The sequence below is a fragment of the Anabrus simplex genome, chromosome 1 (genome assembly GCF_040414725.1).
Source record: "Anabrus simplex isolate iqAnaSimp1 chromosome 1, ASM4041472v1, whole genome shotgun sequence".
Classification (NCBI taxonomy): Eukaryota; Metazoa; Arthropoda; class Insecta; order Orthoptera; family Tettigoniidae; genus Anabrus; species Anabrus simplex.
The window spans coordinates 688,491,760-688,515,235 of NC_090265.1; the positions used below are offsets into that span (position 1 = coordinate 688,491,760).

The window sequence follows — 23,476 nt, forward strand, 5'->3', positions numbered from 1 at the left end:
AGAGTTGACCAAGGGAGGTCGGATAGGATAGATGAAAGTGAGGAGCCTGGCACAAGTAAGTGGAAGCAATGCCAGGACTCAGCTGAGGGCCCCGTGGTCGCCAACCCACGCTCCAAAGTTCAGAGCCCCTGGGGCAAACTTTGGAGAAGCTTTTAAACTTGAAATCAGTTCAGCAAGGCATTTGTGCTACGTACATACATACATACATACATTATCATTATAGACTGTTATGCCTTTCAGCGTTCAGTCTGCAAGCCTCTGAGAATTTACTAAACGTCGCCACAATCCTCGATTTGCAACTAGCGTTGTGGCCTCATTTAATTCTATACCTCTTATCTTTAAATCGTTAGAAACCGAGTCTAACTATCGTCGTCTTGGTCTCCCTCTACTTCTCTTACCCTCCATAACAGAGTCCATTATTCTCCCAGGTAACCTATCCTCCTCCATTCGCCTTACATGACCCCACCACCGAAGCTGGTTTATGCGAACAGCTTCATCCATCGAGTTCATTCCTAAATTAGCCTTTATCTCTTCATTCCGAGTACCCTCCTGTCATTGTTCCCACCTGTTTGTACCAGCAATCATTCTTGCTACTTTCATGTCTGTTACTTCTAACTTATGAATAAGATATCCTGAGTCCACCCAGCTTTCACTCCCGTAAAGCAAAGTTGGTCTGAAAACAGACCGATGTAAAGATAGTTTCGTCTGGGAGCTGACTTCCTTCTTACAGAATACTGCTGATCGCAACTGCGAGCTCACTGCATTAGCTTTACTACACCTTGATTCAATCTCACTATATTACCATCCTGGGAGAACACACAACCTAAATGCTTGAAATTATCGACCTGTTCTAGCTTTGTATCACCAATCTGACATTCAATTCTGTTTAATTTCTTACCTACTGACATCAATTTAGTCTTCGAGAGGCTAATTTTCATACCATACTCATTGCACCTATTTTCAAGTTCCAAGATATTAGACTGCAGGCTTTCTGCACAGTCTGCCATTAAGACCAAGTCGTCAGCATAGGCCAAACTGCTTACTACATTTCCACCTAACTGAATCCCTCCCTGCCATTTTATACCTTTCAGCAGATGATCCATGTAAACTACGAACAGCAAAGGAGTACCCTGAACCAAGAACTCATTCTACCATCAATTCTCACTGAAGCCCAATTGTTAACATAAATGCCTTTGATTGATTTTAATAATCTACCTTTAATTCCATAGTCCCCCAGTATGGCGAACATCTTTTCCCTCGGTACCAAGGCATTTGTGCTTTGAGCAAAAATTTAGTTCCGAGTTTCTGAAGAGGGCTAAGTCGGCTACTGGTGTGTTGAACAACAATTAGTCGTAATGTGATCACCATGTTGAAGGATGAGAAGTCACATGTTTCTACAGTTCAGGTATGTCCAGTATTTAGTATTCACATGTAAATGATGAAAAAAATATATATGGGCAAATAAAATTGTTAATGTATTGAATTATAATGAATTTGTACATGTTCTGCCATCAGTGATGTGTCGTAGTACATCGTGATTCGCTGCGAAATTTCTCCTGATTTTTCACTTTTGAAAGTTGGCATGTCTGCATAATGTATCATCTAAAACACCTGAAAATTGTGTAAACAGAAAGTGTGAAGTATTGGAATAAACTGACCAGCAATCCAAGAAAAGGACGACGACTTATCTTTTCCTTCTCGTTTCACTGGTGTAGGTTGACTCATTTCACCTTCGTCTTTCTCACTGATGTCATTGTCATGGTCTGCATCTTCACCATCACTTTGTATTACATTTCCAATCTCATATATACCGCCACTTTCATTGTTCAGAAACTTATCATCCGATTCACTATCAACTAAAAATTGTTCAATTTTACCATTGCCAAGGCATCTCCCTTTCCGCAGCGCATATTTTTGTGGTTGGAAGTACAGAAGATATACAGTATATTTCACAATTGCTAGGAAACAAAAGCCTAACGTAAAAACGAGGAAAAAGTGAACTACAGTATATCTTCTTCCAAACTTCCCTGAACTTCTGGCACGCCATTTGAACTGAACAGAAGCTGCCCATATTTTTATGGGGTTAGCAAAGTGACTCGTCATTGCACAAGGTATATTTACTGGTTTAGCATCGATTGGGTTAAGGAAAACGATGGTATGATATTGACCAGTCTATATTTAGTTCTCTCAATTATGTTCACACTTTTCCAGATATTTTTCATAGTGCTCCTTCAGTGTGCTACCTGCTGCTTGACTTTAGAGGTGCAATCACCTTTGAATTTTAGAACCAAGGAATCAACCACCTCTACTTCTCAGTTGTTGATTTTAATCAGAACATCTATGTTTTCTGCTGTCACCATGATCTTAGTTTTCTTGATATTTAAATACTGCTCAACCTTCTCACTTTTGTTCTCTACCTTCCTGATCAAATATTCATTGAACTAGAGAAGGTATAGTACTATGCAAAGAATTCAATACGGCATGAATGAATACAGTAACACACATCTGTCGAAGCCCATTATTATACTTACAACAGAGCTTCAGATTTGTTAGACTGATATTCTGCTTACCAGGGGCTTCAGATTGAGGGGAAGGATTCTGGTTAGGAGGTTTTATGAGGTTAATTCCTGCCACGATCACAAGAAGAATAAGTAGTCCATTTAAGCTAAAACATAAAAACAAAACAAGAAATTGCCAAATCAACATGTCAATAACATGTTTTTCGGTGAAAAAAGTAAAAACAAATACCAAATATGATCAGCATTCAATAAAAAGCTTACAAATCATTGAAGGAGGTATTCAGCCAAAACTAGTTAAGACGTGTTTGTGGGGACTGAAAAAAATAACGTCACAAAGAGAGACCGTGCTAAAAAATGAAGAACAATTACGCTGTTAAATTTAAGGTTAGGTTTGAATGTAAAAATAATTATAATGAAAAAGAAACAAGTGTTTACCAAACCCCATGCCGCAACAGCCCCGAAGGGCCATGGCCTACCAAGCGACTGCTGCTCAGCCAAAGGCCTGCATATTACAAAGAGTCATGTGGTCAGCACAACGGATCCCCCAGCCGTTATTCTTGGTTTTATAGACCGGGACCGTCATCTCACTGTCAAATAGCTCCTCAATTGTAATCACGTAGGCTGAGTGGACCTCGAACCCGCCCTCATATGCAGGTAAAAATCCCTGACCTGGCTGGGAATCGAACCCGGGGCCTCCAGGTAAGAAGTAGGCATGCTACCCCGACACCGCAGGGCTGGCAACAAGTGTTTAAATTATAAATACTGTAAATGAAATAATTGACTTCCAGAAGGCTTTTGATTCGATAAATAGGGAGATCCTACTAGTGAAGTTGGAAGCCACAATTGGACAACACGAGCTAATAACCATCATGAGCAGTATTCTAGCCGTGAACAACATGAAAGTCATAGACACAGTAGACGAGTCCAAACTGATCACCCAAACTAAAGGAGACTTACAAGGGGATCCACTTAACCCCATTTTATTTAACATATTCACCGCGGATATAATAGAAAGCAAAAGGGAAAAGGAAGTAAACACGTACATGTATGCTGATGACATAGCCATAGGCTCAACTAACAAAGAAAAACTACAGTATCTCAGTATGGACAGAGATGAATGAATTACAAATAAGTAAAAAGAAAACAGTGTAAATGGTTCTCCGTAAAGGTGATAAATTAGCACAAAAAGATCACTTGGAAATAGAAAGCAAACCACTTGAACTTGTAAATCAGTTCAGGTATCTAGGACTCACTTTATAAACAGCAGCAAAATCATTCAGACTTCACATCACAGGAAGGAGAAATGCAGCATTGAGAGCAATCTACGACATAAAGGAACCTCCCACTCTGAAGAGTCTAGTGTCAGACCTAAGACGAAACGCTGGTTAATAGAGCAAACGCCGGAAAAGCCATCCATCTAATTTTTGATCTGATTTTTGATATGCTCTATTGGTGGAAAAGAATCTAGTTCCCTCCATGGGAACTTAGTATTTCCATAAAGGAACCTACCGAACTGTCAATAAATACAGCCATCAGACTATTCCATGCAAAGATCACACTAATAGTTACCTACCGTCTAGAATTAACATGGGAAAAATTACTAGTAAGAGATCTGAACTCTATAGAAAACGTAAAAGCGAGATACCTGAAAAGGATTCTGGGAGTATAAAAAATGACACCTTCAAAGATGGTTTATAAACTGGCGAGGGAACCATTTCTAATAGAAGAACTACGGTGGAAGATGCTGCCACCTACAAAACAAGAACAGTACCACCTAAGAGTCAGAAGACGTAAACGGAAAGAGACTGACCCGGACTTCTATACTTCGGATGCAATGATATAAAGGAACTGGACTGGGCCCAAGAACAGTATGAGGAGCGCTATCAACAGACTAGCCATACATGGCTTTCATCACAAATTATGTACAAGACCAAGATATCACGAACCAACAGAGGAATGCGTGTGCGCGTTATAATTTTGACAAATGTCAGAGGAGAACCAAGTCCCTCAATGAATATGGTACTGAATAGAATGTATGTAAATATGCTGTATTATGTCATATATATACCACTATGGCCATTTGGCCGCAATAAATTCTTTATACATGTTAATAACACTAACATAGTAAAACATCGAAGAGAAATGTTCTTACAGACGAGAACTATACATGTTGCCTACAAACCTACAACCTGTTTTCCAGTCAATGACTGAATCAGGGATGGAATGAATGAAACCCCCATCTTGCGGTGAGGATAGGAATTGTGCCGGGTGCCGAAGCCTGTCTTTCCTCTGGGGCAATGATTAATGACTGACAGATGAAATGAAATGATAGTGGAGTATGTTGCTGGAATGAAACATGACGGGGAAAACTGGAGTACCTGGAGAAAAACCTGTTCTGCCTCAGCTTTGTCCAGCACAAATCTCACATGGAGTGACCATGATTTGAACCACAGAACCCAGCAGTGAAAGGCCGACGGGCTGCCGTCTGAGCCACGGAGGCTTCATGTTGCTTACAATTATTTTAAAGTTATCGTAGGAATGTCCAACATCTGGGCAATTCACACGTTTCATGTGTGGATTAGCATCCGCTTTCTGAATAAACTTCAATTTTTCATCATTTGTAAACTGTCTAGCTTTCTTCTTCTCCATAACTGAATGTCCTGCAAACCATTATGCGTAAGTACAGTAGTTACAATGCTAAAAAGACAAAAATATTACACCTTTTCAATACAATAACACTGTTGCACGAATCAATGTAGCAACATATTTATTTTATTAAGGGACCGGTTTCGACATCTGTCCATGTCATCATCAGCCTACACAAAAATGGCAAGAAGTCAACACAATTGTAACACTCAAGAACCTCTACATGACCTTCTATTTTTAATTCAAGAAAAGTGTCATAAGTGTTACAATTGTGTTGACTTCTTGCCATTTTTGTGTAGGCTGATGATGACATGGACAGATGTCGAAACCAGTCCCTTAATAAATTAAATATGTTGCTACATTGATTCGTGCAACAGTGTTATTGTATTGAAAAGGTGGAACATTTTTCTCTTTTTAGCATTGTATCTATGTCAGTGATGAAGTTTTTAACTTTAAATAAGTAAGTACAGTAGGCCTAATTTATCTACGTTGTTACACAATTCATTTATGAACATAAAATTCAACACCAACACGTCAGACGAACTACTGTTGCGAGATCCAAACAAATACAGGCTCAAATCAAAGACTGACCTGGGACTGACACTCTCACTACCATGCTCCAGGGCCATGAAATTAAGTTCTCCACCAAATCCTTACCCAGGCCAGCCGCCGCTGGTGCATCATGCATACAATGTGGCTGGGATACGAATTTAAATTTATTATGGTGGGAGTTACAAACGTACTAAAGAGTGATCCAGGTTTCTTTAGCAAGTATTTAATAGGGCACGGACTGGGACTTTGGAATAACGACGAAATAACCCGGCCAGGTGCTAGAGAGGGACGTCTTAACCAGTTTCAACTGTAATTAAGATACACACACAATATTTCAAGGTGTTTGTCAGCACAGTACACAACATCAGCAATTCAAGTCATATTATAGAAAGCTAAGGAGATGAACAGGAACACATGCAAAGAGAGTAATAGATAAAAGAAACAAAGAAACATGAAAACACAAAAGGATAGGGACAGTCTTCATATCTTCACACAGACGGACCATTTTACTGTCAATTCCTGTTCCTTAAGATATAATTTCTCTCAGCCTATAACAAGCTTATTTTTGCTTCCCAGTTTCATCAGGGCACATACATCTGCAATTATTGAGGGTCATTTTGTGAGATCTTCGTTCTTGATATGGGGCTGTAGGATAAGGAGAAAACATGGAAAGCAGAAGAAACGGAAGCACCATAAGGCCGAGCACCAACAGAACTGATGTGGCACATAATCTCCTAGTAAGAAGTATCTAGCATGCACAACTTCACATTCGTCGCCATAAGACCTATCTGTGTCGGTGCGACGTAAAGCCCCTAGCAAAAAAAACCCAAAAAAAAAACAACTTCACATTAACCCCTTCATATCGTACTAAGTCGTAGTGAAAAAAAAAAAAAAATCAACCAGTCATATATTGTAGTAGATCGTACCTGTGTTTTATGAGTGTATACCTCTGCCATCTCTTGGTGAATTTTAGAGTTAAGTACTGGCAATCTTAGCACAGAGTATTAGGAAAAGATTGCTATGTACGTAAATGTTTAGTGATCTTTGGGCAATAGTTTAAATGCCTTTGGAAATATGTGACCAGCGAGGTCACCTCTTGTTTGTGATGAATGTATTGGGACAAGGTCGCACTCGATGTAAACAGAAATGGTGGCACAGTGAGCAGTGGGTAGTGTTACTGATGAGGAAATACCGTATTTGCAGGACAAATGTGTTGATTTAGGAGGTTATACCGATGAAAGTGATAGCTACTTTGAAATAGAAATCAAAGGATTTGAAGATGAGGAGTGTTAAATGCAGGAAGATGATGAACCTCTGCCAGCAAAGATACCTCAACGAATTACGTCTACACCTATACAATGATCTAATAATTTGGATTTCTTCAATTTCTGGTAGGCAATACAAACCAGTACATAAAAATGAAGCAATGAAATAAAGAGGATCAAAAGTGGGCACCTAGAAGTATATAATTTGTATTATAGTGAAAATAAATATTTCAAAAGTAAATATGCCCTTAGAAAATGAAAATAAAATTGTTATATTTGAACTATGAGTTAGTTCTCCCCAGTTGTTCAAATCGCGTGCTATAAATTTTCTGTATTATTTTACTCTATTAGAATGAATCTGCCCAGTTCTGGTTAGTGAAATTTTCCTTTGCCAAGGTGTCACATGCATCCCTCATAAAAATTACAGGTATATAGATGATGCCTTTGCTGGCGAGATGTAGTGTTTACAGTGCACTATGTCTTCTGGTATGGGCTATATCAAATTTGTTACTTTCATTGTCCTGTCTCAGTCTCATGACAATATGAAAGGGACTGAGGTATGAGTGATGCTAGTAATACCATTGCTCATGCAGCCAGTCCCTGTTATGAATGGTGTGAAAATATCGCTTACAGGGTCAGTTGGTGCATGCATTTCAGTGGGCTTGGCAGTCTGATATGTAATAGCAACGGCCGGCTCGGTGAGGAAAGCAACGGGAAACTACCTCACTCCTCATTTCTCTAGTACACTTCTTCAGTGACGCCTAGGCTATTTATGACAGCTGTTGGCGGAGCTGCAGAGGATCAAACCAGCCTTCGGGATGAATACCCAACGTACATACATACATACATACAGGAGTAGTAATTTTATATTTACTACTGTTCAAACATTGGCTCTACAGATCTGGAGTTCTAAAGAGAAAAAAGATCTCTGGAAAGTTGCATTTGAGTAGCCTCAAAGAACTGAGGGAGAGGGTTAAACCGATATAAAGAAATGTCCCATCGCCCATTGGACTGATATGATACAACAGTGATTCATGACATGCCATCACTGATAAATGGAGCCTGCTCTACTTTATGCATGTGTTAGAGATTAGATGATCCCGACTTCAATCACTTTAATCAGTCCCGTCCATTTTCTGTCTCCATTCTGCTCATTCTGTAAAATGACTGAAACATTTCACTATTTACAATAATATATTGAACTCTTTAAACATGTTAAAGGCACCATGTTTACATACATTAGCTTGCTGACAAAAATGTACCCAGAAACAACCTTTACCATACTGTTAAATACAGTATTAACATTATTTCAGTTTGCTAGTTCTTTCTATTTACTAACAGATTAGATCATTTTGGCACGCATTAAGTCACATACAAACTATATTACTGTTGTGCATCAGTCATGCTGACTAAATCAACTATGATGTATCCTTGGTGGGTGCCCCACCTAAGAAAATAGGTTCATACATGTGGCAGAACACAGCATTAAGTCAAACACGAACTCAATAGATTCTATATAAGTTGTGTGTTTGAGTCATCAGTCCATAGACTGGTTTGTACAATAGTGCAAAGTGTGACTTATGGAGTGCATCATTTGCAAAATCATTTAGTTTTCAAGACCATCTAGGGCACTTACGGGATGTTCGGTAAGCCAGGTGTAATCTTTCTTGCTCCAAACATCCGGTTACACCATATCGTGATGTTTCGAGGAGCTCATAAATGACAAAGATCCCGGCAGAAATATGATGGTTGTAAGAGGATTGGTTAATGGAGATCAGCCAGTCAATCCTGCATGCTGATTGGCTATGTAAAACTGCTGCTCTGTTTCCCATTTCAAACTCCTGTGTGCTTCCCGCTGGGAACGCATGGTATAATTTTGTCTTGAGGTAAGCGCTTGCAACTTTTCGATTTAATGAATTAACTTTGATGGAGTAGTTTTGTCAAACTACTTCCCATCCTTATTTTAATAGAGGCAAGCCTGGTTTTTAATAATAATGTCCCGCAGGAGTTCTTTTACGTGCCAGTAAATCTACCGACTGGAGGCTGACTATTCGAGCACTTTCAAATACCACCAGACTGATCCAAGGTTGAACCAAGCTTAGTTAAAAAAACACCTTTTTGTAATTTAAATGTAACATATTTGTTAGGGTTGTCCTCTTTTAATTCTGTTTCAAATTGATAATGTACATTCTAGTAATAAGACTATTTCTTTGGGGAATGCAACACCATTTGCCTCTTCACTCTAGCAATTGTACACGCTTCCTTTATAACTTATAATTCTTAATTTAAAAACTTTTGGTAGTTTGTACTTGTAGATATGGGATTAGCTCCAATGTTTAATTTTAAGAGTAGTTCATCATTTTGCAGGTATGTTAAGTGCACTTAATATAAGATATCATGTAACTCCACTCTGCACTGGATCCATTAAATGTTTCTCTAGTTTTAAGACTGTTCGACCTTTTGATATTTTAGGTACCGAATAAGTTGGCCATAATGTTAAGAGCCTCATAGCTGTGGGTTGGCATTTGGGAGACAGTGGGTTCGATTCCCAGCTCTGAAGAAATTTTTCCGTTTTTTCCATCTTCACACCAGGCAAATACCGGACCTGAACCTTAATCAAGCCTACAAATGCTTCCTTGCCAAGCCTAACCCTTCCCTAGCCTTGCATAGCCAAAAACCTTCAATGTTAAACCACTAGCAGAAAAAAAGTTAGGTTATGTAAGTTTCCCTTTGATCGTAATTTTATTAATCAGATTTGTGCAATGACTAACAATTGTAATTTCTCCTTATTTTGAATTTTTCTATTTGCTTAAAGTACAATCTAGTTCCCTTAGAATGATTACTCTTTACTTGAAGCCACAACCATAAAAAACTACATTCCACCTCTCTTAGGCCCTTCCACTTCAACATCCTTTGTTTGATTGTCATGCGTTAAATTCTGATTTAAAAATGAGTTGTCCTTATTTAAATTTAATTTATTTGTTCTTGTTAACTGCTCAGAGGTTACACAAAGAAAACAAGTGCTAGAATACTATATTAATTTTATTATAAGCCAAAACTGATTATAAACCAACCCCTGGGAAATCAGAAAAGAAAATTTAAAAAATATATATTAATGAAACACGCAAAGGGTAAGGAATAGATTTTCTGCAATCTAACGGTTTAGTCAGACATCGCCACATTCACTTTCATTGTCACTTATTTCTTTATACGCATAATACCAATATAATTAGAGCCCAAATTAGCACACTGGGACAAAACGCTGGCAACAGGAATGAGTTAGTTGGAAAATTTATAATGTCCAATAATGGACCATTTATGCTGGTATTATAAATTTACTCATTCGGGAAATATTTCAGGCTCTTTATGGGTATTTATTTTTGTAAGAACTTATTTCTTTGTCACTGTCTTTATCTTCTATGCCCTCAAGCGCATTCAAGATCAAACACTTTTCAAATGCATGGCCATCGATTTTTCACGTTATGTTTGGAGATAATGCTAGAATTTCAAAAGCTTCAGTTAGGAGAATTGTTATCAGAGTTTCTGTAACAATAGAATCCATGGGAAGATTATTAGTATTTCCTTAAGTAGAAGAACGTCTACAGATTATCCACAACTCCTAATGCCATTTTGCTGGTGTTTTAGGTACAATAGAGAGTACACTCACAAGAATCTAACTGACTGGAGGTAACTAAGCTGAAATATGCCACAATTGGAAGGGATACATTTTTCTATTAATGTTAAAATAATTAATGATCCTAACCTCCAAATCAGGGAGTAGTTCTGGCCAAGTTCTGTAAATGAACTCCCATATCCAAGCAAGGTTTGAAGTGGATACAATTTACAAAATAATTCTGAACAGTGTGGAAGGGATGATAGTGGTCTGTAAAAGATGGTTTCTCGTTCTTAGCTGGGGATTGTGATTCAAATGTTGAGACAACTTGTTTATGGTAATTTCACATCCTTGTTTTAAAGCAGTATTCAAACAAAACTGTATTGGATCATGCTCAAAAAAACTGCTTGGTTACACCACTGCCTTTGAGATTTGCACTGTTCGTAACTCTCGTGAGAGTTAACATATGAGCAGTATGTTGTTTCTCAGAAAAAGTTTGAGGAAACCCAATTTTATAGCATAACATTTAACAACCGCTGATGAAGCCGGGCCTGAATACAAATGATGTCAAAAACTTACTACTCTTATGGCGGTTTCTGGCGTCATTTTTCGGAACCTTTTCCCATCATCTCAATGAAGGGTGTTGTCCACTGCACTGGCCGTATCAATGATAACGATTCTGCGCGAAGGGGCATTTTTTGAATGAAGAAAAAGTAATACATCAGCTTACAATCGGCTAAATATGGTATGCATCATTAAGAGAACATTATTATACTGCATATTCCATTTTGTCATTCTAACATTCAAAAAGCCAACTCATCACACAAATAAAATTTAAGTCCCGAGAAGGAGACCACAATTTAATTTCATTGATTGCAAATGTTAAAAACACTCAAGCCCTTTAGGTTCTTTCATTCATGAAATTATCAGCATTTCACCCCAGTATAGTAGTGGGCTCGTCAGTTGGATCGGCACATCTTTCCAAGACGCTGGTGGCTAGTGTGCAGCTGAAGTAGTACTACTACTACTAAATGTTTTCACCCCCCACCCCCAACGGGGGAGGCAGGTCTCTTAGACAGTGATGCCGTCTTTCAGGCCAGGAGATTTGTTGCGGTGAAGGAGATGCTCAGAAAAGGTAAGAGGGATGGCGGTCATGGACTATACTAGGAACTATCCCGGCATTCGCCTTAGTGCACGAGAATGAAAAACCATTCTCAGGACAGCCAACGGTGGGGACTAGCCCTCTCCGTCTCCTGAATACAGAGGCATAGAGCCATGGTCACCCCCTCCTCTACTTGGCTGGTTGGAGCACAGAGCTGTTAATTTTAAGGACACTTCCTCTAAAGCATTACTTTGTCAATTTTATACATTTTTCATCTAAACAGTGTTATGTGGCTGAAGATGTTGATAATATACGAAACATGTACCACTTTTGACCATTAAAAATTGCCTTAAGCAATCATTGTATCGACTAGGTGGAAAATAAATACTTAATTGTGAATCTATTGAAGTGCGATACGGACCATGAAGCTGATTTTATGGACCATGGACCAGTCGTGGCCACTTGTAAGCTGAAACCTACTCTGCAACCGCCAACTGCTGATACATCACTGTAAGCATCCTATGTAAAACAATACAGTGACGGTACACTAGGGGAAGTACGTACCTCCACTTGTATAAATGCTTGCAGGTACATTAACTTTGATGTTCCCTTTCCATTACATTCATACAGAAAACCAGAACAATTTAATATAAAAAAGACTATGGAATCTGCCACCTGGGAGGTAGCCCTAAGTGCAGATCAGTGGTGACTGACTGAAGATAACAAATATTTTAGTGGAATATCACCCTGATACATTTTACACAACCATGAAAGTTTGATTCACAATGACAAGGCCTTTTAGAGTTACTTTCTATGAGTAAGAATGGTTACTTCTCCAAAGACGTTTGTGTTACTTACCTGTAAGGGTAGCCATGCGCTTTGGACCGGAATATAGATAAAATCAAGCTAAAGAATGTAGCTACAAGTACTAAGCCGGCAATGGCTAGTATCCGCCGCTTTCTCACGTCCCCTTTGTGAGAAGCAGCTTCTGTCATGAGGATCATCCCCAGAACAATTGCAGCATCTGGTGAATGGTTAAGGAGAAATTAATATGCTAGAGGAAACAAAGAGAAAACATGTTCTGAACAAAGAAGTTTGTCTACTAATGGTATAAGAGCTTTAAATGTATCATCCCTGTATTCATACAGGGTGTCACATATGCAGGAAGATTCGACAGTGAAGTTAGAGTGAGAGTTAGAGCAAGTGGAGGGAAGTTCCAGGTAAGCTGTGTGACCGTAAAATGAAGTCAAAGATCTACCAAACTGCTGTATATCCAGTGGTGTTATATGGCATGAAATACTGGCCCATAACCAAAAGTTGACTTTAGGCAAATGAAATGCACGATTCTCTGGACAATGGCTGTCTCCCTGCAGGTGCACACCCGAAATAACACATTTATCACTATGGTATCACCCCCCTTCATGATAAAATATGAGAAAGGGCAACTAGGATGGTTTGGCCATGTCTTATGGTCAGCACCTGGCACAGTCGCCATTACATCTTATCACCTTGCCACTGACACGTGGCAGACACTATCAACAAGGACATGAGAATCTGTGGCATTCGTCCAACTGATACCCAGGACCAAGCGAAGTGGCGATCAAAGATTCTGAAAGGGGAACCTGTTCCAGCGGGATAATACTAAAATGATGACGTACGCATACTGGGAACATGTGAGCTATCAGGAAAAGAACCAAGAGCTTTGACCCATATCCTTGAGTTAACAAACACTGTCATACATGTATTTTAGATAAGGGGTGACCAATCTGGGTACACATTCTTCTTGTGGCACAGGCAGAGTTAGTTACTGCTGTGGCCCATGGTACCCCAGTTGGTACTTGACCTCACAAACACACTGTTGTCATCAATTTCTTTCTGCTGCACTACGCTCCGTCAAGCCCATCTTCAGCGATAATCTCACTACACAGAAAAAACGGGAGATAATATGATCAACGTTGTCAATATGTCTAATACATATTTTATTTCATACATGTTTTGAGAAAACATCATTCTCTTATTCAGTGAAAAAGTACCAAAATCACACGTAATTATAATATGTATTAAACAGTTTTTTGTGTACAGTATTAACAAGGTGGATCATATTACCTCCTGTGTTTTAAGTGTTGTGAAATTGTCACAGAAAGTACTCAATACAGACCACTATAAGCTATTAATATGGTTAAGTTAATAGATTCTAAGCCCATCTTTGTGATGTTTTTCTGGACCTGAACCCATCACCCTATTTTAGGTTTTCCTGATGATGCCTTCCCTCTCGTACACCACACCACACTTTCTTGACCATGGTATTCTCTTTCTTTCTTATCAACACAATCTCTTGTTCTTAACCACAATATCAGGGATTTCAATCATTCTCCAACCACTCAGTTACGCTTGATTCTGTATTCTCCCTTCTACTATGTTGGTCCAAAAATCCTCGGTAATACCTTGCTTTAAAGGCTATCATCTTTTTTTCCTTCCTTTTTTAAAATTCAAAATCCAGTTCTCTGCTCCATTTGTTAGTACCAGACATACTACTGTTTTATTTTAGTGTAGTGAGACAAGAGTATGGATTCCTTGAGCTTCTTACATACATGGAGGCAACTGTTTGCTGAACTTTATCAGCTCACTATCTCTGCTTTTTGTTGGATATCACTAAGCATAGGTAGACAAATTCATCTTCATTTTTGTGGTTTCCAATGCACAGTACATTGTGATTGCTCTTATGTCGGTGTGCTTTCCCCTGTATCAATCCTCATGAACTTAAGTCTTTCCAAAATGAATTTTTATGCCTATGTACTGTGTTTATGTTGCTGTATGTAATTTAGAAAATGTATTTATTAATCCTATTTCAGAAATAGAAAGCTCCTCTGAAGCTGGATCAGACTCACAAAACAAGAAAAAAGCATAATTTGCGTTTCACAAACCTGTCCTAATATCTCAAGAAGTTTTCATTAGTGAGATTCATTGTTAAAATGGCAAGAACGAGCAGATTTTTGCAGTGCTGACAATCATTTTCTCTTCAATGACTTCAAATCAAAAGAAGTTTCTTCACTCACGTGTTTCACACACAGGATGACATCTCATAATTCAAGAATCTGATTGGTGGGTGAGGGAGAAGATATTTTCAAACGGTAACAAATTACAGGCGGGCTAGATTTCAGGCGCCTGCTTGAGGTTAGCATTTATTGTGGTATTCTTTCTAATCTCTAAAATTTCAGTTAAAGAGATAAGTAAGATTAATGAATTTGTGAAAGTTCTGGAATATGTTAAAAAAAAAAAAAAAGTAATGGCAGAGAACTGTTTGAAGCGTAACTTTAGAAGGAGTTCCCCCGCTGGTCCCGTTGTATGGATCTATATGTGTGTGTGTGTGTGTGTGCACGCGCGCGCAAGCGAAGCTGCATGAGGACAGTCTTAACATCAAGATGGTTTCCTTGGGACTGTTAATCTAAATACAATTACCGTATAATCCTGCATACCACCCATACTTTTTTTTTTACAAAATTATTTCTCCTTAAATTTGGGTGCAGGTCATATTTAAGCCTTTCATATCATGGTTTCATAATACATTGCTCCGAAGAGAGGAGTCAACAGCGGGTTCATGTCACGCAACGGCTGAAATCTCGCTCCATCACTCACTTCCGCATTACTGGAACCGCATGGTGTGTATTCGGAGGAGTATCAGTGGTAACAGGTGATGAATTTAAAAAAGCGCTTGCGGTCATTTATTTGCTGTGAGTGAGAAATTTAAAGTTGTTAAGGAAGTTGGAACTATCGGAAATTGTGCAGTCAGCAGAAAATATGATATTGATGAATAATGTATTTGCGAGTGGAGGAAGAAGGACATGTTAATAAAATGTAACAGTGATCACAGAGAGCTTTCTGAGGACAGAGCGCACAGTTTTCTGAAATTGAAGAACAGTTTTATAAATAAATGACTGAAAGACGTGAAGTAGGTTATGGTGTATCGAGTGAAATGTGGTCATGCACTGACACCAACTAGACGAGTGAAACGACCTGAAGCGAAACTTCTATGCAAATGGATAAAGACGGCATTGGACCACATCTCCAACGACTTGGTGAGGAAAAGTTTCAAGAAATGTGGAATTTTAAATTCTATGGTTGACCTGACAGTGAGGACAGTTATGTATGGGGAGGTGACAGTGATCAAAGTTCTGATGGTGGTAGTTCTGATGACAATGAATCGTGATTGATTTGTTCATTGACCTAGTTTTATTTTTCATTGTGGTGTTTTTATTACCTGAAAAGTGTTTTAAATAAGCAATTTTGTGACACATTTGCAGAAATTTAAAAAAATCGGTAAGTAAATATGTGATTTCTTTTTTCTTCCAAATTTTGCTGTTAGAAATTCAGGTGTGCTGGATGGTATTTGGGATTATACGGTAGGTCTCCAATGAATTACTGGATGTTTAATGAAGAATAGTGTTCTTTGCATACAGCATACATTTACAAGTTTTAAATTTATATCTTTTTAATGTGTATCTTTAAATATTTTGCAAATTTGTACCTAGTCTTCTTATAGCTGAAAGTGTCCCATATCAGGACGAAACATGTATTATTAATAATGTAGCTGTATTTCTCTTATGAAAATATATTGATACTGATAGGTGGACTCCTTTTAAAGTTTCACTTAGTACAGGAATTCACTATCAATACAGGCTCTAAAAATGAAATGTATTTCATGCAATGGTGCACTATACTCAAATACTTGCTTGGATTAACAAACAATTTTAAGATCACAAAACACATCTGTATCCGAAACACTCATAAAATATCTCTGTACCGGGCTGGAGCAGAGCGTCACTGGTCAGGTCTGTGCTGATTCACTCACTGAACTAAAGTAGTCCAGTGGTATTTCCTAACAGGGTATAACAGAAGTTGCACGGTATTTGAAATGCCAGCTTTCACAATAGGAAGACTGCAACTTGACAGCTTTATTTCAAAACGCATCCAGAAAAGTGCAATAAAATATCAAGAAAGTGGGTACATCAAATACGCAAACATTTTTTCCCCCCACTTTGAACCAAAAACAAATCTGGGGTGTGTAAATTACACTGGGGCATTAATTAGGTTGAATACTTTGTTTATAAAGGATACTCAAAATTGCAACAATATATGTTTCTAGAATGAACTGTCCTTGAGATGATCCATGGATATAAGCTACACCACCACTACTTGTTTTATGAACAAATGGTGGTCCTCGAATGTGATTCCACATCTGGCCAGACACCATGGCGAGACAGAAGGACTGCAAAGAGAGACAGAAATATGATAAATATGTAGATGATTCAATTATGGCATATGAATTAGGTTGGAAGGTAAACATCTCATACCACAGCTACTACTCCCCAGCAGTTCTTGTTGTAGAGGAAGTCAAGGTTGTTTCGCCGCAGATACAGGAATCCTGCCACGAGTCCAAACAGTAAGATAAGCGCCACAGTGCCAGAATAGTTGGGAGGACGGAAAACACGAATCTAAAACAAAATACAGAGAAATCTCACTTCATTAAATTGAAAAGCTTTTTAGAAAAAAAAAAAAAAAAATTAGCAAAGCATATGATAAGAGTATGTAATTTTCAACACAGCATGATCATCCTGGTTTTTTCCCCTTATCCAGCTCCTGCTGGCTCGGGGCATTTATGGCACTTCCCTACCTTCCTCTTTCATTATATTTTTCCAGTCCAGGTTTCTTCTTGCACTCTTCTTTATTGAATCGATCCACCTGGTTCTAGGTCTCCTTCACACTTTCTTTCCCTCGAATTTCATCTCTATCATCTGTTTTGGTATTCTTTAGTCCTACATCCCCTTTACATGTCCAAACCATCTTAGATTACTCCTCTTAGTTCTCTCATTTATGTTTTCCATTCTGATCTCCCTTCTCACATCTTCGTTTCTCAATCTGTCTTTCCTTCTCTTTCCTCTTAGGTATTTCATTTCACTGGCCTGAATTCTACTCTCCTCAACACTTGCCACTGTCTCAGCCACATAGGCCAATATGCGTGCATAATACATTTTGTACTTTACCTCTTTACACTTCCTTGGTACAGTACTTCCTCATCGCAGACAAAGTTTCTTACACTATGGTAGAATGCATTGCCCTGTTGCACGCTCTTGCTATTCTCCATGTATACTACAGCGACTAAAAGGGCCCCCAGGGGCACTTAACTTGGGAGCGTAGGTTGGTGACCACGGGGTCCTTGGCTGAGACCTGGCATTGCTCTTACTTGCCAGGCTCCTCACTTTCACATATCCTATCTGACCTCCCTTGGTCAACTCTTGTTCCTTCCTGACCCCGGCGGTATTACGTTGCGAGGCCTAAGGCGCCTTTCATTTTCACGCCCTTCGTGGCCTTTGTCTTTCTTGGCCGATACCTTTATTTTTTGAAGTGTTGGGTCCCTTACTTTATTTCTCTCTGATTAATGTTATACAGAGGATGACTGCCTAGTTGTACTTCCTCTTTAAACAATAATCACCACCACCACCACTCACTGTAGTTCAACAGGTCCAGCAGCCTTTCCATTTACACAGGAATTTCATCCCTTCCTGATGCCTTCCCCATTTTCTTGTCACGGACTGCTAATTCCATCACTAACATGGGTATATCATCTTCTACTAGAGTCATCACACCGTACTACTACCATCTCCTATGCACAATTTCTCACATTCAGGAGTTTTTCAAAATACACATTCAATCTTCTCTTTATTTCCTGGATGTGTTATCACCTCTCCCCTCTATCATCAGCTTTGTATAAACTCTTTCTTTCCTACTATATAAATAACATTATAAGTCTGCCTGTAATCTTCAAATTAGAATGTCATACCTTTTCATCTCAGAATAGGTATAAAAAAAGCACACAGTTAAGTTCGGCTGAATTTTTATATGATTGTTTCAATGCGGCATCATCACAGGAAAATGGCTAAACTGAATTTCTTGAAACTCGGCATTAAGTTTAGGGATAGAATGCACACATATAACTTGATTATTATACAGTGGTATACTAATATTAAGGGGGTGAAACAAGGAATGTGGAAGGATCTTTACACCCGCTCATTTAATACTTGGAACATCGCAGTATTCAAATTTCTGTGGTGCGCATTTGCAAACTGCTTCATCTGCCTTGCTTAGCATTCAGAGCCACTCATGAGGACAGGTATGCCGACCATCTTGTAAACTTTCCTCTGAGCAACCTACAGCAGATAGTAATTTAGTTGGGTAAACACCAAATGTTTCAACCAAAATATTTTACACGCAAAAAGTGTACAACACTAAGTGCTGAATCAACTTTCTTCTGATCTGGAGAAATCCGGCTCCAGCACCCTACCACTAATCAACAGAGGGAGTGACAAGTGGTCACACACTACTTCAGTTGTGATGCAGTGCTAGATATGTTCAAACAACAATCACAATTGCATCAGGGTTCCATGAGTTCTAAACCTAAATAACTGGTATCTGAATAATCAGCACTCTCTTCGAGAATAAATTCTTTAAATAGAGAGGTCTGATTAACCCTCCTGCTCTCAGGTCTTTTCAGTTGGTATGCTTGAAGGCTGCCAGTCCTTGATGAGAAACATGATGAGAATTCTACGAATAAATGAAGGCTGACATCTGGCTAGCTTAGTTTTTAGGCACACTTGTGCCATCTAATGAACAAATTTAGAACTCGATCAAGCTTTCAGCGAGTGCCGATATATCGTTACCTCCAGACTAAGAGGGTTAAAGAATATCCTTCATATCTACTACTGATGACTACACATTCTCCATCAAACTTGCACAGAAGATTTGACATGAAAATAATATCTCACAACACACCCTGTACTCTCAGCAGTGTTTAACTAAAGATGAAGGTTATTATTTTTCAACCTATAGCACATGAAGAAAGTTGACAACAATGTCTATTATGCATAAAACACAATGAAGTATTTTTCCACTGCAATTTAGTCTGTAAGGTTGAGCAATTAAATCTCAACATACAGAATCTAAAACACAATTACCTGCACATCAGTTCTTTCACCAATCCACTTGGAAATTGCTTCAGCTGCAAAGCCGACCCTTTGAATATCCATGGTATCACTTTGTTTTGGTTTCCCTTTAGGTGGAAAGTGCATGAACACAGGGGCTGTATTGAGCCTAAGCTGAAATGAAAATGATATGAGTATTAGATGAAGGAAACAAATAAAGGAAAGAGATGGATAACATAAAGCACAGTTGACAGCACAAATACTGAAAAGACATCAAAAAGCACTTTTAACTTTATAGTAGGGCAATGGCCTCGCTTGAGACTCTCGAGACTGACATTGCGGATTTCGAGAAGTTCTGATTTTCCCAAGCTGCGATCTGTGGTAAGTCCCAGTAATTCCAAGCATGGATGATGCCTGAAGCTTATTAATTGGTACTGTATATAATCAGCAGTTACTGCATTAAATAATGTCCTCATAATAATAATAATAATAATAATAATAATAATAATAATAATAATAATAATAATAATAATAACGTTATTTGTTTTACGTCCCACTAACTACTCTTTTATGGTTTTCGGAGACGCCGAGATGCCGGAATTTAGTTCCGCAGGAGTTCTTTTACGTGCCAGTAAATCTACCGACACGAAGCTGACGTATTTAAGCACCTTCAAATACCACCGGACTGAGCCAGGATCGAACCTGCCAAGTTGGGGTCAGAAGGCCAGCGCCGTAACCGTCTGAGCCACTCAGCCCGGCAATAATGTCCTCATATGGAAACATAATCATAACATATATGCTGATAAATGTTGTCAAAAACATGCAACCCGAGTTCTGAACTGATATTCAACTATTATAACCATGCACAATATTTAGAACTCATCATCATCATCATCATCATCATCATCGTCCCACTCCAGTTGCCCGGGTGTGGTTAACAAGCCTCCTCCACTCCTTTCTGTCCTTCCACTTTTCCTGCTCCATTACTTCTGCCACATCCAATCCAGCTTCTCTAATGTCCTTCCAAATCTGATCCATCCACCTTCTTCTCGGTCTTCCAACTGGCCTCTTTCCAATTCCCTTCTTGCTACCCGTTCCTTTCCCATTCTTTTTACATGTCCGAACCATCTCAGTCGTGCTTTCTGTTTCAACCTTTTCCCTACAGTATCAAGGTCTGACGACGCTCGTTTCTGGAGTTTCTATGGTAGCTAGAAAACAGCATGTGTATCGTGCAAGCCTAGTTTGTTATTCCATGGAGGTTTGAACACAACTGTGTATCTTGATTACAACACCATATGATCCAAAAATGACAGAGTCACAGTTCGGGTGCACATTAATGTCCATATCGCCTGCTAAGTTTCCGCCATATTTTTTCTCAGTAGTTAAAAGAGTTCAGAGATTAGTTCTGTACAATATTATTGCCTTTATAGTACACAATTACCATCTCAGGATACAAAATATAGATTGGCATTCAAAGGTACTGACAGGTCGTTACTGATACATTCCAGAATATTTCAAACTGAAATCCACCTACTCATGCTTTGCATTTATTAAATGCTATTTAGGTTTTGTTTACTCTAAATAACACAGATACATCAGCATTAGGGTGGAATGAAAATGGGAAACCACAGAAAACCTCCTTCAGGGTTACCAACAGTGTGATTTGAACCTATGATCTCCTGAAAGCAAGATAATAATAATAATAATAATAATAATAATAATAATAATAATAATAATAATAATAATAATAATAATAATAATAATAATAATAATAATAATGTTGTTTGCCCACCCATAAGTCCTGTATCTTACTACAGGGTTGAGGATGATGTACGATGAATTTATACGGCTTTATTTTCTTATGGCCAGATGCCCTTCTGTACGCCAACCTCAGTTGAGGGGTTAATGAATAATGATAATAATTTTATTGGTTTTCTGTCCCACTAACTACTTTTGCAGCTTTTGGAGACATTGAGGTGCTGGAAATTTGTCCCACAGGAGTTCTTTTATGCACCTGTAAATCTACCGACATGGCCCTGATGTATATGGGCACCTTCAAATACCACTGGACTGAGCCAGGATTGAATCTGCCAACTAGGACTCAGAAAGCCAGCACCATAAATGTGTTTTGAGACATTTACATACAGACCTGATGGTACTTGTAAGTGCCAAGATGCACTACGCATATTGCAAATTTTATTAAAGGCTGGAAGGTGCTGGAGGAACCATCATTGGCACACCGCCAGCACATCCAATTTGCAATAGATGCGAGACTATGTGGGATTGAGATGTACAGAGACCCAAAAAGAACTAACTGGGATAGATACAGAGACGTTCTAGGGAAGGCTGTACAAAAAATTCCAACTTTTTTTTTTGCTAGGGGCTTTACGTCGCACCGACACAGATAGGTCTTATGGCGACGATGGGATAGGGAAGGCCTAGGAGTTGGAAGGAAGCGGCCGTGGCCTTAATTAAGGTACAGCCCCAGCATTTGCCTGGTGTGAAAATGGGAAACCACGGAAAACCATTTTCAGGGCTGCCGATAGTGGGATTCGAACCTACTATCTCCCGGATGCAAGCTCACAGCCGCGCGCCTCTACGCGCACGGCCAACTCGCCCGGTAAAAATTCCAACTAACGTGAGAGGACAGAAAGAATTGGATGAGCCAGTGGAACTATTAGAAGAGGCCATTATAAACTCATTAAATGACAACTGTCCTCTCAAAGAGAAGAAAAACACCAAAAAAGTAAGGTGTGTTGGAACAACAAACTAGCCAAAAAAAAGGTTAGGATGTTGTATACAATATCATCTAGAACGGGTGTGTAGGACGTATATCATAGGAAACTCACCGAGTATAACCTAGAGATACGGAAAGCAAAAAGAAAATCTTGAAGACTGTTCTGTGAGAAAGTGAGAAAGTGGAATCACACTCTGAAACAGCAAGGCTCCAGAAGGTTCTGAAAGCAACCCATATAAATCAAGTGGGGACACTGGAGAAACCAGATGGGTCATTTTCTCAGGCGGGGAGGTACATGCTGGAGATACTAATGACGTGTCACTTTCCTGACGCGGAGGAGATCTCAGAAGAAGAAACGGTTGGAACAGAGACCAGAGCTCGAAGAGCAGGCTGGAACTGGGCCAACAGAATAATAAAACATAACCATGTAAAATGGGCAATCGACACGTTTCATCCTATAAAGGCTCCGGGGCCAGATGAGATATTTCCGATATTCCTACAGGAAGGACGGGAGATACTCGTCAATGCCCTGGCGGACCTTTTCAAAGCTAGTCTAGCTTTAGGGCATGTGCCAAAATCATGGTCTGAAACTAAAGCAGTATTCATACCTAAGCCTGGAAGGGCAAATTATGCCCAAGCCAAAGCATACAGACCATTATGTTTAACCTCCTCCATGCTGAAAGCAATGGACTAAATTCTGGATAAATATATCAGGAGAAAGGTGCAACTGAACTCAACGTTACATGAAATACAGTTTGCATATAGACCTGGCAGATCCACTGAAGTAGCACTCCACCAGTGTGTTTGTAAATTATAGGAAAGCCTAGAATATAAAGAAATTGCACTGGCGGCATTTCTAGATATAGAAGGAGCCTTCAGCAATACAACCCATGACTATGATCAAAGCACTGGAAAAGAGCAAGGAGAGTAAAACCGTCTTCAATTGGATTAAATCCATGTTAGACGGAAGGAAGATAAAAGCAACCCTGTTTGAAGAAACGCTGATGGTTAAGGCCACCTGAGGCTGTGCTCAGGGACGAGTTCTTTCGCCTCTGCTGTGGAACCT

At 39.0% G+C, this 23,476-nt stretch overlaps 1 protein-coding gene across 1 annotated transcript in view; it reads right to left on the reverse strand.

Moving 5' to 3' along the window:
- Nucleotides 1-23,476, reverse strand: part of Ostgamma (oligosaccharide transferase gamma subunit) — a 115,665-nt gene that overhangs the window by 16,298 nt on the left and 75,891 nt on the right. The window contains exons 4-7 of the mRNA XM_067135933.2: nt 19,707-19,847; nt 17,049-17,189; nt 16,813-16,963; nt 12,556-12,721 (exon numbers count right to left, since the gene is read on the reverse strand). Coding sequence (XP_066992034.2) covers nt 12,556-12,721; nt 16,813-16,963; nt 17,049-17,189; nt 19,707-19,847 — 599 coding nt within the window. The remainder of the gene's footprint in view (nt 1-12,555; nt 12,722-16,812; nt 16,964-17,048; nt 17,190-19,706; nt 19,848-23,476) is intronic.